Here is an 18,190-nt window from a genome sequence, read left to right as displayed (position 1 = left end):
TTGGCAACAGGCATAGGACGCAGTCATATGGTAGAGTAAGATAGAAATAGCTTTTACTTACTACGACATAATGACTGTGTCCTGTGCGTTTGTCGGCGCTTGCCAAACGTGGGGACCCAGCATAAATCCAGTTTTCACTTGCAAGAAAAATTCTGCAGGTGCATTACATTGCGCGGGCGTGAAGCGAACGAAACTAAGAGAAGTTGACAATCCCCCTATAATGTTATTTCAAAATTCAATATTTCAAAAACGGCTGAAACGATTTATATCAATCATAGCTAAAAAGCACTGCAAGAAAACTCGCTTTCACGTAAAAAACGCATCGAAATTGATCCATCCGTTTGAGAGTTAAAAGACAGACAGACATTGATATTAAACTTATATCTATGTGTTATACCCCTCTTTTTGGGTTGGTTGTTAATGAGAGTGAATGCATATTATACCTTATCGTTACGTATTTCTAATAACTAAAACTAGTGCTAATAAAGCGTAAATGATAAACCACTAATGTGTTAGGCAATTTCATATCATGATCTTATCATATTCGTTTATACCTGGTGAAAAACTCAGTAGAGCTGGCCAGCAGTGAACAATATTTGGGAAACGGTGAAAATAATAATAAATCCCACTACTCGTGTAATATTATAAATGCCAAAATTTGTCTGTGTGTGTGTGTATGTTTATTACTCCTTCACGATAAAATAGAACAAACTCTCTTAGGCCTATAGTTTTAATAAAAATAGCTCCCAATGATTGTTTTACGAAGCGAGCTTTGTTTCACTACCTTATGAAGTACATAAAAACGGATAGAATGAAAGGCTCCGCCTATCGACATACATTTACGAGATCCGAACTAACAGAACATGGACAATAACCAGACTATGCTCCTTTCAAGTGCGAGTTTTGCTCACAGACTGTGGTTCCGTGATATAAAACTGTACTCTTATGGCCAAAGACGGTATCTCAAAAAAATACTTTTTACACCATTGTGTAGCTGAAGACATTCTGATGACATTCTAATGCAGAATGTCTTAATTCAAAGGTGATTTTTTTGTTGTTGAGAGACCACCTTTTGGATTAAGAGGGCAGTAAAGGAGAATCGAAATCAAGGATTTTTTTTTAAATAAAAGACGTCTCGTACTTTTTATGGTAAAGCCATAAATCTTCCATTAGATTTATGTTTCACTATGTTTCATGCTGAATTACATAATTGATAGTCGCGGAAATAAGCATTTTAAATCTAAACAAATACATTCTGTGTAAGGACTAATATTGTATTAAGCTATTAATAAAATTTTCTTAAAAGTTTAATAATAAGCAACGTGCAAGTGCAAGAGGATCCCTAGTTTCAATAAAACATAACATAACAAACAGTAATGTAAAATAACGTACCATCTTAAAAGTTTCATAAGTTTATACTTAACCGAATGGACATAAAAAAAAACCTTATTTCTACTTTGCCTTCTACGGTTCACAAGTACTTACCCCTAGAAGTTCCGCGGCAAACCGAGCGAAATTTCCGACATTCCCAAAGGATGGTTTTAATAACTTTCCCAACAAGGAACCCAGCGCCATCGAATATTTATTTACAAAGGCCGTGAATATATTGCACGTAAATCAATAAAAGCTGGCCAGGCGGATCTGCAAAATCTTCGGCCGAAGAAGAACAAAGCGAGGGATCCAATATCTCGTAGATAATGGCCACAAGGACTTAGTCTTTATGAGAATATCGGAATATCATGGCAGTTATTCAATGTTATGTTTGCCCGCGAACGCTGCCGGCTGGAGGAACGAACGACATTGGATCTTTGAATAACCGGCCAAGAGCGTGTCGGACACGCCCAAAATAGGGTTCCGTAGCCATTACGAATTTTTTTTTTTAATTATTTTACCAAGGATTTCGTATTTTATACGGAATCTTCCAAGTACAGGTATATTTTATACCTTAGGCTGCTATTTACTTTTAAACTACTAATAATTCTCAAGCAAACTTAGCCGTTATAGTTTTCCTTGAAAGTTTGATATACTTACTACCATCCTGATTTTTTTCATTTTTTCCACCGGTTTAGATTTTTCGATTTTAATGAAAATTTGCACTTTAAAGTTGAATATTTCGCAAAAAGATCAATGAATCGAAAAATCGTCTTAGCAAACCCCTAATGGTTTTAAAAGAGCTATCCACACTATAGGGTTGGATGAGAAAAAAAAAACACCCCCACTTTACGTCCATGGGAGGTACCCCAAAAAAATTTTTTTTTTAGTTTTTTATTGTACCATTTTGTCGGCATAATTTACATATATATCCGTGAAAAATTACAGCTTTCTAGCCGCGGACGAACGGACAGACAGACATGGCGAAACTATAAGGGTTCCGTTTCCGCCATTTTGGCTCCGGAACCCTAAAAAGGGCTAATGAATGTTTTGCGAGAGGCGAAATATTGCTAGATGGCGTTAGTATGGTGAGGTCCGTTTGACATTTGCGTCGCGCTCTTGATTGGTTAAATAACTAAATGAGCCAATCGCAAGCAAGACTGAAACGTCAAACGGACACGACACTAACGCCATCTAGCGACATTCCTCCTGTTACCCTAATTATTGGCTAGGTGCTGGTTTCAACAATCTATTTACATACAGATTTGTACGGAACCCTTGGTGCGTGAGTCCGACTCGCCCATGACTGTTTTTTTTGGATTCTAGACAATAGGTAATAATATTATATTATTCAATGTAGTGTAATATTATCCACGTTTCACTTTGCAGTTTGTGCATAAATTAAAAAATATAAACCTAATGTTAAATCAGAAGTCAGTTCAGATTTATCCACTTCCGCTATACAATACCTATAGAACACAATTTTATAAAGAAGAATAAAAATAGACATAAATTATCTCTATTTTTATCTCATCCGGCAGGCTCATCTCTTCCGCACAACTTTTCAGTAGGTAACTATGTAGTTGAAAATGTGAAACAAAGATAATGCAATGTAAGTTACTAATTAGGCATAAGTAGTTAATCCAAACTAATATGTACATGCACAAGTAACTCTATCTGACCATCTATTTTGATGTCTAAACCGCTGAACCACTATAGATGAAATTTGGTATAAAGTTTCAGTCGCGGGACATAGGATAGTTTTATCCCGGATAATTGCATAATTCCATTTTTTTATCAACTGTCAGCGAACAGACTAATAAATAAATGAATATCATAGGACACTTGACACCAATTGACCTAGTCCCAAACGAAGCAAAGCTTGTACTATGGATACTAGGCAAAGAATAAACATACTTATATAGATAAATACATACTTTAATACATATTAAACATCCATGACCCGAAACAAACATTCGTATTATTCATACAAATATCTGCCCCGGCCGGAATCGAACCCGGGACCTCAAGCTTCGTAGTCAGGTTCTCTTACTACTTGGCCATCCGGTCGTCAATAAACTTCTATAGTCCGCCATTTTGTAGTTCGCGGGCTTAACAGTTTAGCAGTCACGTAGCTAGGAGCTACGAGTATATGGAATTATTTATAGACCCATTCTAGACCACTCAGACCATTCGCATGCCTTCAACTGTCAGTAAATTTTCGCATTTATAAAATATATTTATTTTTAAAGCATCTATAGAAGAACGTCTGTTTGATTAAAAATTTATGAAGCTTTCCTGGTTATTAATTTTATTTCGTATGTTTGGAGATGTCATGAATAAAATATCAGTGCACTCCAGCCTATTAAACAGCGTATTAAAATGCATACATTATTGAGGTTCAATAAAACATAGTTTTGCTTTTTCTGATTCCGTTGTTTAGCGTAGGTATTTCTATATTGTGTACGCTATTTATTAGTGTATGCCATGGCAAAAGGTGGTATCTGACTATTTCTCAAAAGTTGTCCATTTTCAATTTTTCAGTTGTCTACTTATAAAAAAAACCTGACGCTATTTCAACACAAAAAAACCATACTAATATTATAAATGCGAAAGTGTGTTTGTATGTTTGTGTGTTTGTCCGTCTTTCACGCCGTGGAGCGACGGATCGACGTGATTTTTGGCATAGAGATAGTTTATGGGCCCAAGAGGGACAAAGGATACTTTTTATCCCGGAAAAATGCACAGTTCCCGAGGGAACAGCGCGCGATAACCAAATACCACGCGGGCGGAGCCGCGGGCAAAAGCTAGTAAGTAGTAATTATGTTTAAATGTGTATACACAAAACCTTGTGGTAAAGGTGATAAAAAGCCAGATTTTTGTTGTTGGACCCAATAGAAAGTTTCGATGTTGTTGCAAAAGTACGATTCTTTCCTCACAAGATTTCGTGACTTTTCCTGACGTGAAGAAATTTTGGATGTTTTAGTTCATTGATATGGACCTCCGCAAAAGGTCGCCGGTGAGCAAGGAAATTCTAGTTGATTGAATTATTTTTTATGCAGTTTATGTTTCATCATCTCGTCCTTAGTGTTAATAATTTCTTGACAAACTGATTTCTTGTAATTTCGTGACGGGACAGCTTTTTGAGAAATAGGTACTCATCTATACACGCCATAAATACAAATTTCCTTCCTTTTTTTAAATATCTTCTGTTTACGATTATTTTTTATTATTTTGTGCACAGTCTGCTTAACCCAGCACGCATCCAAACAAATTGTTTTTAAATTGCACGTGAGCCATTCGATTTTCAAAATCCAAGGACCGAATTACAAACGGCCAGCAATATTTCACCGCTACGAAACAAAAGGGGGTTCATCCACTAATCGCGTGAGCGGGCGGTTTTTATGAGCGCTCCTGGAAGTGTATTGATGTGATTTATGCGGCGTTAATAAATTCCTGGACGGGGTCGCCGCCCCGGGCGCGCCTGATAAGGTGTGGCGAGCTCTCATTACCACACGCGGGCGGGTCAAACGCCGCGTGTTGACCGCTAATAGTTTGCCGAATTTCCGCTATAAGAACTAATCAATTGACGTAACTAATCTTTTAAGTGTTCCGTATCCGAAAGGTGACCCGGAACGCTTTGCTCTCCTTCTGTTTGTCTGTCAGGCTGTAGATATCTCGAGAACCTTAATAAATAGACAGCTAAATTTTACACATACTTAATGTGTATTTTTATTGCCGCTACAACAAAAAATAGTAAAATTAAAAGTGTCAGCTACTTTATAAAAATTAGTATGTTTAGTAGGTTAATGTTGACGTGTTAAAGTAAGTTAATAAAGCGCGCGTGTTTCACTACTGTTTTCATTATCCTTTTTTTCTGGACTCGCTATATCGTTAAATTACTTAGTTATGTACGTCTTTATGCTGATTACGATAACGTGTGCATCGTATTTCTACGTATTTTTATACAAAAAGCAAGTCTTATCTTATAAAAATAAAAGAAAAGAAGCAATTTAACATTGGTTCACGTAAAGTTGCAGACGCGGTACAATAAGTTCGAGAGAGACAGAGTTCGTCCAAAACGTACGTAATTTGAATTAAAACATTTTTAGGCTTTATTTTCTTGGGCGAGATATTTCCTTTGTTCTGATGTCTATATTACAAAAATGTAATTAAAATTCAATGTTGAAATTGTTCACTTTCTTCGGAATTCCTCTGAGCCGGTATTATCCTGCAATTAGCAAGAATTCAACGTTTATTTGCAATGAAAGGAAAATCTACCGTCGATTTTCCTTCTAGAATAATATTCGTTACAATAATAAAGATAATAATTAATGTTTCGTCTGACGTGGAATAAAATTACAGTTCCAATATTTTGAGATTAATTGTAAGTGATCTGGCCAAATAAACTATTTAATTTGTATTTGTACTTATTTCAAAACATGACATTATATCACAAGAGATATCTTTATAAGTTTGTTTGTTTGATAAGTTTTTAAAGATAAATATGTCTGACTGGTTTTAAGGATACTCGAAAAAGATAACAGGGTTTTAAAACTAGGGTATTTAATTAGGTAGGGGTACGTAATCGCTCCAGTTGTCTAGAATTCTTTACCTACAAGATGGACAAATTTTTCTTAGACAAAGTAACAGGTAATGGCTAGTTTCAAATAAACGCGGTGGCACAAACGCGCGTGTGCCCCACGGTACTTATTCATTTCCCATTACTAAACACAAAACACTCGGACACTGACACTAATTAATAAATGAACACTCAACGAAAGCTTTTAGCGTATTGGTGGTGTCGGATTACCTTTAATGGGGAAAGGGTTCTAGCCTGTTGGGATTCTAGCCTGTGTATAAAGCTCGGTAGATAGTTAGTGAAGGAACAAAAGGCATCGTCGGATTTCTCCTTGAATGTTCTTCGTAATTTTTTCGTCTTTATGATAAAGCTAGGAGGGAGTAGTAAGAGGGAGGGAATGGTAAGATGAAACTATTACAGAAAAGTATCGGATAAGTGTCGCTATAAGAATTATTCAAAGATCAATGAAACAAGCTTTTAAAAATTACCTACATTGCGACTTTTTGTCGCCAAGCGCTATTGGTACAGACTGCATTATATCCGCCACAGCGGAGCGTGGAAAAATATCTGACACGTTCTAGTGGTCCTAAAAATAATGTCGTGTCAGTCACGCTTGGTTGTGTCCGATATGGTGCTGGACTGTACGAGTCTGTACGACCTGAAGCCTTAATGTTTAACACACTTTGAATCGTAATCGTTTTCACCACATCTTTCTGTCACATGGCATAAGACGAGGGTAGAAAGAGATGGCAAATGCGATCGCGAACGTCAGCGCGTTAGGCAATACGGCCAATGGATCCATATATCCTCAATAGAAAATACATGTACGTACGTATGTGTACTTCTCAGCCGGCACGAGAGATGGCGCTGTCTTTGACAAATAAATCACTATACAATTCGGATACTTTCAGTTTTTTTTAATTGTTCATTCAGTAGAAGAAAATAAACATTACCATACATTACAATCACAGCCGAGTTCCGGAGCCGGGTGGTCTGCGAGGACGACATCCTGAAGCTTAGCTGCAACCCCTATTCCCGTGTAGCAGTATTCGATGCGGAGTATGGCCGTAACGCTTTTGACTCCGAGTGCTCGCAGAAGGGAATGCCCGAGGAAAGTGAGTACCTGCTATGTTCTGAGATCCTGGTATTAAAACTTTTATATTTCTTTCTTTCGGTGCCGATAAAAGGATGCTGGTATGTGTTTGTGAAGTTAATTGTGTGGTGATTGTGTGGTTGCAAATTATTAACACTTTTAAGTACTATATACAGTACACAGTCACCTGCATTAATAACTGCCACAGCAGAGCGTTTAAAAATATCTGAAACGGCCTACCGGCCCTAGAAATAGAGTCTTATCAGATAATTTATGCACCATCATCATCATTATGTCAAGGCTCTCCACTCAGACCGGTCTTGTGCTTTCCGCATCCACCGCGATCCCGCGATTTAACCAGGTCGTCGCTTCATCTTATTGGACACCTACCGACAGCTCGATTCCCGATCCGTGACCCCATCGGCCATCAGTCCTGCGAGCAATGTGCCGCGGTGTATCTACTGCGGATATCATAATAATATCATAGTTTTATGCACGCTTTGTCGTATCAGATATTGGTGCAGGTACCTCAGTGATAGAGAATAAATCGAAAACAATAAATAGATCGAATTTAGATTAGAATAAATGTAGGTATAAACTTAAATGTTTTATATTTCAATGAAGAAATGAAAAGTGATAACTAAGGGCCGTTATTTCTTTACATTTTAGTACCTTGTCACTGTAAGTTTTCTGTCAATTTTATACAAAATTCCAAACATGAAGTGATAGCGACAAGGTAGTAAAGTGTAAACATATCTTTGATCTCGACTGTATCCAAAAAAGAGGGCTCCTAATACATATTTTTGTATCTTTCCATAGAAGTTTGCTATCCTCAAACAAACTTTATTCTAAATAACATTTAATACCTTTCTAAATCCTTAACAAGACTAGTACTAAAATATAAGAATAATGCAGCACATCGTTTACAGACAGACGTAGAAGTTTTAGGGAACGAATGAATGACAAGTTTCGCTAAGTTTATATGTTATTGTTGTATTTTTTTGGTTCATTGAACTTATGAGGTTGAATGAACAAACACGGGCGTATTGTAAGAAACTTCAATGTAGATATGTACTAAAAAGTGTTGAAGACGATATACATAGCAGCGTATTTTAGCAACAGCGACAAAATTTCAGTCAAGTTTTCGGTAAATTAATTTGTTCATTAACCATGTACTCAGAAAGTTTGCCGTTGCTGTATTAATTTTTCAATTTATACGTTATGCAGCGAAATTGTTTATGAATGTGCCGAAGGCATACTTTATTTGGTTCAACTTGTCGGTCGTTTTGGAGCATGTTTTTTTGCTATCACTATGATGACATCCGTTGAGCATATCAAGACCTTGTATTAACATAGTTAAACTGAATGAGTTGAGAATGAATTAGTAAAATTTTGTCTCATACTTATTAGGTATATGAGTTATGTATGATTAAGTCGTTTTGTGAACCATTTGAAATATTACTTGCACTCTGTAAGAGCGACTAAAACCCGAAGAATTGCGAAACTGAAGTGGCAGTGGGCGGGGCACATTGCTCGCAGGACTGACGGACGATGGGGTCAGAATGTTCTCGAATGTCGGTAGGCCTCCAACAAGATAGAGCGACGACTTGGTTAAGATCGCGGGATCGCGGTGGATGCGGAAAGCACACGACCGGTCTGAGTGGAGAGCCTTGGGGGAGGCTTATGTCCAGCAGTGGACGTCTTTCGGCTGACATGATGATGATGAATAAAGTTTCATATTAATGGATATGAAAATGTCACTCATTAAATACAAAAATGTATACCAAATCATTATACACAACATCTGTATATTCATGGGTATTTTTAATTAATCTGCGCTATAAGTTTCGCGTCAGGTCAGGTGCTCCTGGCATAACTTGTTCCACCTGATTGATGGTTGCCCTCATTTGCTCTGTTTCTCGCACATTGTACAAGCCGTTAATGTGCACTTTTATTTCGTTTCATTCACTTCATAGGGGCCATAAAAGCAGTCGTTTTAAAAATAAGCTTGTTATTTGTTTTATAATCTTGTGTTCTTTTGAAATAAGTTACGTAAGTTACGTTTCAATTTGCTGCCGAAACCAGCAAAAAAGCAAATGAAACTGCACTTGGCAGTGAAATCCGATCAAAATATTTTTAAAAATACGGAGAAAAATATAAAAATATCTGAGGTGCACACACTTAAAACTTTGTACTTAGAGCTTTGAAACGCAACTATTATCGAATGTTCCTGTTTCTATCCATGCCCTAAGAAATTGCAGATTTTTTTCTAAACTATTTAAGTAATATTGTTCTCTTTAGCAAAGACTAATCCTCGAGAGTAGAATAAATGCGGTAGAAATTAGAGTGTTAAGAAATATGTGAGATGTGAAATTGAGTGACAGAATTAGAAATAGTGCGATAAGGGAACGCTGTGGTGTAAATGAAGGTACCTATAGTCACACGGATTGAGAAAGGGATGCTTGGATGGTTTGGGCATGTTGACAGAATGAATTAAAACAGATTGACTATCATACAGATCTGTAAGACAAGCGTGAATGGGAACGTTGGGAGAGGAAGGCTAAACGAACGTACCACGATGAAATCGGGGACGTTCTTAAGAAAGGTCGGGTCAGGAGTACTCTAAACCGACGTGCATGCATGAAAAGATTGATAAATGTAGAGTAAGCGAGAGTTGTATGCCAAAATCATAGCAAGTGGAAGGATGTAGTCTCTGCCTACACCGTTGGGAAAGAGGCGTGATTTTATGTATGTATGTATGGGTATGTAATCCTCGACAATAGGGCCATAACTGCTATATGCATGGAAAAATTACTCGCACTCATTCTTTTATGTACAGAAACGAACACTCACAACATCACCACCTACACAAACCTACACACGCACATTCACAAACTTTCACGTTATAACATTTTATAATTAGCATTAGGATAAATACGATTGTTGATTGCGGTTTCTTTTACTACAATCATTACTTACATATTGTATTTCTGTATGGGGGGGAGCTGCCAAAACTTTAATGTTGCGAGTAGAAAGGGCACAACGTGCAGTTTTAAAGGTGATGTCTAAAAAACCTTACAGATATCCCACCACTGCGCTTTATAAAGAGAGCAAAGTTCTAACAGTAAGAGGTCTGTTTGTCCGGCAAATTATCTTAAAAAAACAAAAATTACTTCCATTCAACATTGAACTTATTAGAAACAGGCGCAGAGCGGATTTAATTTGTTCAGTGAATACTTGTCGTTTGACAGTTTCTCGTCATCACTTTGACTACCTTAGTCCAAAACTATACAATAGAATAAATAGAGTAGCTAAAATATATACACTTACCGACAGAGAATGTAAGCAAAAGATGACAGATTGGTTGCAAACATTAGCATATGACGAGATTGAAGATTTATTGGGTTTTCGCTAAAGAGCTCTCTTACTGAACACACATCCAGACATGTACCCACGCAAAGACACATACTTTTACACACACACACACACAAATACGACATGTACTCTTGGGCTTATATAATAACTATAAATATAATAACTAACAATTATTCATAACTATCTACTATTTTTTTTTTACCTGTATTGTATGTTAAAATGGTTAATTGCACTTCAAGTATTTTGATATATTTTTGCTTGTAAATATGTAATTAATTGTCATTTTATGCGTCCTTGGGGTGAGAGCCTGGTGATCTGTAATACAGGTACCCACCTAGTTCAGACTCCAGTCTCTCGCAAAGGATTCTTCATGTTTTGAAACTTGCGTAAACAAACTTTTGTGAAAATGTATCGAATGTAGTCCTTTGTGAGTTGATAAATAAATACATTTTTATTTTTTTTATTTTACTTATTTGTGTACTTAAAGGAAACTCGAACCACTAAGTCAACTGAGTGAATTCCGTCCGTTAATGGGCTTCATCATTTTATTTATGCAGATTGCAAGGCGACAAATGCAGCGAGCAGAGTAATGCAGATATGCCACGGAAAGCGAAGATGCGAGATTCAAGCTTCCAGTACTGTTTTCGGGAACCCGTGCCAAACGCCATGTTCAGAGTCTGTAACGTTAAAGCAACGCCATTTAAGATACAACGTCATAGCCAGCAATGTCAATTTCATATCATCTGCAGGGAGCAGAAACAGACGACATGTCCCTTTGAAGCTATAGGTTTTCTACCAACGTGTTCTTTAAAAGTAATATACATACATAACCAATTAGCTATGCAATAGTAACTAAGTAACTTTTTTTCTCGTTACGTATTTTTTGTTTTTAATGTCTTTTTTGTATAATTTGTATTTTACAGCGCACTGGTTTTACTGTAATGCTGTAATTTTTTATTGGAAAATAAATAAATAAGTAAAAATAAATAAATAAATGTGGTTACGAACTCGAGCTTCTAATAATAGCATATATATCCTAATACAATACAACTGCCACATTTTCTTTCTAATTTAAAGAATCAGCATTGATTTACTAATTATTAAAATTAGTAAAATAAAAATAAAAGGATCTCCCTATGGGATTAATTTTGAGACAAAATGCTAAATTGGTATTCCACGAGGAGTAATCGAGCAGCTTCCATTTCCTTTTTTCTTGGGCAAGCCGTAAATCACTTCTCGAAATGTAATTAACTGTAGTTAGTAGCTTTATTTTATTCTTCCATTTATCGTTAGTCTTGTTGCATTGTTTTACAGTGATAATTGTGGTTGGAATCTCGGATTAAGGAATGTATGGGCAAAAAACTTTTCCTAAAGTATCATTTGGCAAAATTTATTTGCTAAAACAACTTATCGCAATTTTACAGTTGGTAAATATTTTTTTGGAAAATTATTGTTTCAAAAATAATTACTTAGTCATGTTTCATATTACCAAGTATTATTTAGTCAAATTTATCGTTTGGCATAAAGCACTCTTCCCAAAATATTGCATGGCATAAAACCTACTTTTCTGGTAGCAGTTCGTTTCTGTGGGGGACGCAGTTCTAACCTAACCTAACCTACTTTTCTGATAGCAGTTCGTTTCTATGGGGGACGCAATTCTAGCCTTACCTAACCTACTTTTCTGGTAGCAGTTGGTTTCAATGGTTGGTTCCTGTGCAAAGTGTCATTTTGAACAAACATTTTTTTGGAATATAATATTAGCCAAAAGAAAACGTTTGCTTAATAAACGTTTGTCATAATAAAACTTGACAATATAAAATTATGCCAAATGATAATTTGACCAAATGAATAAAATGCGAAATGTTAATATGCCAAAGATTCGTTTGGGAAATGAAACTACTGCGATAAGTTTTTTGGGAAGTGAAATTTGGCGAAAAATATTTTGCCGAAACGGCACACCTGGAATCTCGCAAATAAAATAATCGAAATAAAAAATTGGCGATCTGTTTTACTGAGGTATAGGTATACCAGGTAGGTAGGTACTAAAAACAAAACTTTGTATCAAATGCTTTGGTAACAGGGGTTGTACATTATTATTCGTCCTACTTTTGCTCTTCAGTACAGTGTGAAAGCGTAATAATACAGAGCCCGTGTACTCGGGGCATTCTTAAGTTTCAAAAGTTTTCTTGAAACAAACTATCACACTCTGTTTGCATCTGTTAAGTTTCAGCTTACACAATAATAATAGCTGGGTGTTTTAGGAGCGGAAACAAGTTTTAGTTCTTTGTGTTCTTTAGTTTTTGGTATCGCGAAGTTGTTAAGGTTTTTATAATACCACTGAGTCCTGGCGTTGTGTTCCATATTTTTTGGCTTGTGTTTTTTAGAAAATGGCTTTATAAAACAAATACGCAGAGTAACTTCTCGTTAAACGTTTGGCTTATTTCAGCCTGATTGATTAATCACAACACAATACATAATGGCATCACAGGAAAAATTCAACTCTCTTTGTCAATGGCAATGAAGCCTAATTATATATGAACTTTTTGTTGCAGCCAATTCTCATTCGTACAGAAAACAAGTTGCTTTCTCAGTTAATTACTTAAGTGAATATTTTTGGTCGCAGTGCCTTTGGGCGTTCTCACCGAGCAGTTTGAGTCCGCGCTGGAGGCGGATGAGGCAAAGGACGGGTTCACCAAGGCAGACCGCGGCTCAGACTTGTTCGATAGTTCAGGTATTGCACAACACATGCAAGTACCACTTTTTAACAGTAGTCAAAAAGAATAGCTACGTAGTCAGCACAACCTAAAATTTTTCAAGAGGAAATGAGAAGAGTATTTAGCACATTGATAATTATCTATGAGCAAATATTTACACATTTTGGAAGTTACTTCACGCTGGCCCTTCATCTTCAGTGTGGTAATCAGCTAAGCTAGGATGATTATTATGATCTTATCATCATCATCATCATATCAGCAGTAGGATGTCCACTGTTAGACATAGGCCTCCCCCATATACGTCTAGTTGCTTTGGTTGGACGCGTCCTGCATCCACCGTGAATTTGTTTTAACCAGATCATCCGTCCATCTCGTATGTGGACGTCCTGCGCTGCGCTTGCCACTTGCTGTAATGATCTCTTTTCATGGAACTCAACAGTAGAAATTTGTAATTATAATAATTACGTAATCAACTATATTTCCTTTTATTTAGTGAACGCCGGTGACAGATGGACAGACACTGGCATAGATAAACCTATCACCGATAGAGGTTTGAAATCTACTCCAAAACCAGTCAGCACACAAAAGCCATCTTACAATGACGAGGATGGGAGTGGATCGCGCAAGCCTGATAAAAGTGAAAAGGATAATACAGGTATATTGAAATATCCACTTACTATCACGCTGTGTCACCGCCTCGCGCGGCAAATCTTCGGACATTGTCTGTACCTACAATGTCTGGTCTGGGCCGCAGAAATCTAAGTAAATAAACAACGAAAACCTTCAGTTTTTCTCCTATAAAAATACGTGTCACCACAGCGTATTTATCATCTATACCCCCATACATACAAAATCTGTTCTGTGAGGTGAGAATGAGTCACGATTCATGCCATACCGTGGTATTCTATGAACAAGCTCTGTCCGCGGATTCAGTGATGCAGTCGACAGGCAATTATAATTTGAGCTGTTTTCTCACAGGTATTTTAGAAAGAAAGAAAGAGAGATTTATTTTGGTTCCATAAGTATCACCACCTTACAGTAATAAGACTTAAAGTAGCACTAAAACTAAGTTACTTGGTGACACGACAGGACACCAAAAAGGGCCTCCACTCAGCATTTGTTGCCACACGTTATGTGTAGTAACGCTGGTTTTCTGTGGAACCCAAACATTTTTACAGAGTCAAGTGTCTTATCGTTGGTCGTGCGAGTGAACGGATCAAGTTTCATTACAATCGAAACGTTTACGTACTTCGTAAGTAGCTGCAAGGGGCTTTTATACATGTATCATTAAACTACCATGCTTTCGAAAAGACCACATTGTCAAAGTCTATTTTTGCCTGCTTACTTACTATTTATTTAGGTTTGATAGGTTTCTGTTGCCTAGACAGTAACAAATATTGTGTGCGACTGCTTGCTGAAACAATGTTCGAGGGTTTGGCGCATGCGATGGATAAGCGGCACTAGAAACATTACTGTTTCGGTAGGAATTGCAACATATTTATATTTAACTACGCTCGTTATCCTAACTTCCTGTTTTGATTATTTTACAGAGGCGGTGCGCCTAAACATATTTATTTACATTGGTATAAGCGTTCTTCTATTCATAATTCTCTGCATATTGCTCATCGGTGTTCGCTGTTACATCATTCGGAAAAACAAAAACAACTCCAAAAATGGCGACATGTTCATTGCGGAAGCGCCAAACGTCTTTAGTGACGCTGTTTCAGATATTGACAATGATATTGACGTCACTCATATTTCTGGAACGTTCTATGATCCTGCGCATCCCGATATGATACTTTATAGAGATGTACCGGGAAGTAAGGGGACATTACGGGCTATGAGGCCGCTGTCGACCATCTACCCTTGTGCTGGTGCTAGTATGTACGGCACTTTGGATTACATACCACCTCAGTACAGAGAAGTAGCAGCTGGCAGGCTCAGTAGAGAAGCAAGTAGAGAAAAAGAAGATGCAGAACTTGATCACGAACTTGTGGTTAGTCCAAAGAGTTTGAGCAGATTTTCAAACTCGCAGTATTATTATGGCTGACGACGTCACAGTACTGATGCAGATGATACATCGAGGACTTACTGTTTTTAGTGATATTGCATTTTAACAATCAACACGAAAATGAATGAAGTAGAATATATTGATACTAGTCTTTATAGTCGTATGTGCAATTTAAATGTGATCTGAAATTTCATTAAGATATCCAGCTATAAAACTTATTTGTTATTCAATAACACTGTACATTCAAAGTAAAATTACTGGCACACTTAGATGAATCTGACTGATAAGTCACTTTTCACCTTAGCACCTCAAACAGGCAGGTTTTGCTATGAGAAATCAGTGAGCAAAATCGCATTTTGCTCACTCCGTGAGACAAAGTAACTTTTTTTTTAATGCTGAGTATAGTGTTGGGTCTACTCACTGAATTCCAAATATTTGAACTTTACTTTGATCTGTCATTTCACTTCAACACGAAAAAAGCGAGAGATAGGATCAAATGTGTTTTGATTACGATCTTAAATTAAATTTTTGATATTAAAAATATATCGATAGATACCTAATAAATTACATGACAACGAAATATTTCCAAAATGTAAATTTTCCCAATCTTTTAATAAAGTATGCAACCTCGTTGCACGAAAGCCGCTTCTCTTGTTTTTTTTTATAAAATAATTCCGTATACTGCCTCTACAGTTGGAATAAATATTTGTTAAGTTGAATTAATTTTTAACAAATCTATTTATGTTTATGTAATAGAAATCTTAATAAAATTCATATAGGTTTAATAACATTTATAATAAATTATACGTTTCTTGTTCAACCTTTTTAATGACCCCCAAGATGAGGATTTTTGCAGTATTAAAAAATAAGTGTGACATAACTTTAGCACAAAAAGGTCTAAGAAAAATTACAATGCATCTTATGAGTATGAGATTTGTATTGTGTCTCCTGGGCACTTTTTTATGGTTTGAAATGTGATTATTATATTTGTTTCTTAATAATCGGATTATATTTAAAAAAAATGTTTGTTTTATAAACAGGTAGGTATATGGGGTTTTACTCTTATGTTACATTTAAATGATGTTCTCGCTGCTAAGGTGAAAAATTTTATGTGTCACACGAGACCAAAGTTTTTTTGCATCTCGTGTATTTGAATCCCTTGCTGCTCTCAGGATTCTAACTTAGAATCACTCGCTAACGCTCGTGATTCAATTATAGAATCCGTTGCTTACTCGGGATTCAAAATCAACACTCGCAACAAAAAACAACTTTGCTCTCTTGTTGCACAAATAACTATTGTGTAAAAGATCAAGAAAAAGCTTCTATAGTAAATCTAACAAAGACGTATTTATTGTTACCTAAGTACTGTAACAGACATGAAAAGTCAAAGTTCAATGAAAAATAATGTTTATATGAACCGACTTAATTGTAGGCTGAACTTGTTCAGATATAATGTTACAACCATCTGTGATTTTTTAATGTTATCAATAAGCTACGCTTGAAATCTACTACGAATATTTGATAAATAATTTGTTTTTTCATAAATGAATCTAAACAAAACATTGGACTATTTTTTCGCATTTTCCGAAATTTTTGTGCTGTCCTATCAAAATATTTTAATTGAAAAACTTTTACAATGGTTCCACAAAATGTCGTGCTCATGAACAGTCGAGTTTTTTGTACATAAAGAACCATCGGATGCTAGACAATGATTAAAAATAAAGTTGGCTTTGCAACAGAAAACAGGGGCTCTCCCGATCGTTATGATAAAAGTTTATTGAAAAGATGTTTTTCGTTTTCAGTGGAAAATGTGGTCTCATTACTTACGCATTAAATAGGCGCATGCAGCTCAATATTTAACATACATATTTAATGAGACGATGGACGTGGGATTTGATCATTATGTTCAATTAATATCACCTTTTTCTATGACCGTCGAATTCGTTGATCTTTTTCTATAAAAAAACTATAACTAAGTACCTAAGTAAGGCAAATATACGCTTAGCGAACACATAAATGTAAAACACGTACACATCCAGTTTACAGTTGCAGCTAAATGTAAAGTTTTTTATGAATTTTTAAATAAAAACTGTTTAAATTGGCGTTTTATTTAGTCCTGTCACGTTGCACAACAAGAGGGGTCATTTACCCCAGTGATGAGATGTTCTTTTTGTTAGTAATGGTTGCGTGGCCAAGTGTCATTATTCACGGAAATTATGGGGCGGATCATTCAAAAAGCTAAAGAGGGTTGCTCGGTCACGCTCATAAAATTATAAAATTTATTGCCTTTAAAATTCTATGACGCTGTTGCGAGTTTCCTGGCAGCACGGCCTTCATTTCATTTAGCACTTTAAACGGTGCTGTTAGTTTTCGGGTTTAAATTTAAAGACCTAGTACGACCGCTGAAGACAGTGTCAGCTGAAGTTTGTTAACGATAAGTGACATGAACTACCGCTACTCTGGCTATTACTACACTAACCTAACAATAGATGCGATACTACGATACAAAGTTTAATAGAACAACAGCATCCTATCAGCAACAACAATCAACAGCCGACTTTCTATCTTAGACTTACAGTGCTTTAGTTTTTAATGTTATGCTGTGAAATTTAATAAAATAAATAAATTAGATTGTTTGGTCCGTGAGAAATGCTTGATTTTTGATAAACAATAAAATTACGTACTTAAGTAGAGTAGGTTTTATATTATTTGCGTACTGGAATTGGTAATTTTTTTAGCTCACCACTCCGCTTCAACAGTTAACCTACCAGTACCTTCACAGTTTCAAGTAAGTACCCACAGAAGACATTATCTAAAGTAAGACTCAGCAGTTTTTTTTTTATACAGTATAGGCTTGCGTTTGGCCAGAATCACGCCTGATGGAAAGCGAGGATGAGGCCTACGATGGAGCACGCTTGCCTAGTACTTAAATGCTCCTTCACCCTAGACTAGAAAGCGGCCAAATTGTAGTGTTCAGGAAACACAGTATTCCATCACGATTAAGCCCTTACGCCGTATTTATTCTGTTCATTTAACACTCGAAC

At 36.3% G+C, this 18,190-nt stretch overlaps 1 protein-coding gene across 1 annotated transcript in view; it reads left to right on the top strand.

The window, feature by feature from the left end:
• The window catches only part of LOC141428632 (uncharacterized), a 39,341-nt gene extending 22,097 nt beyond the window's left edge, over positions 1-17,244 (top strand). Inside the window, exons 4-8 of the mRNA XM_074088636.1 lie at positions 6,925-7,068; positions 10,979-11,089; positions 13,045-13,152; positions 13,629-13,790; positions 14,686-17,244. Of these exons, the coding sequence (XP_073944737.1) occupies positions 6,925-7,068; positions 10,979-11,089; positions 13,045-13,152; positions 13,629-13,790; positions 14,686-15,185 (1,025 nt within the window). The 3' untranslated portion in view covers positions 15,186-17,244. The remainder of the gene's footprint in view (positions 1-6,924; positions 7,069-10,978; positions 11,090-13,044; positions 13,153-13,628; positions 13,791-14,685) is intronic.
• The last annotated feature ends 946 nt before the right edge of the window (positions 17,245-18,190 follow it).

Source organism: Choristoneura fumiferana, chromosome 6 (genome assembly GCF_025370935.1).
Source record: "Choristoneura fumiferana chromosome 6, NRCan_CFum_1, whole genome shotgun sequence".
Taxonomy (NCBI): domain Eukaryota; kingdom Metazoa; phylum Arthropoda; class Insecta; order Lepidoptera; family Tortricidae; genus Choristoneura; species Choristoneura fumiferana.
This window is presented reverse-complemented; position numbering and strand designations above follow the sequence as displayed.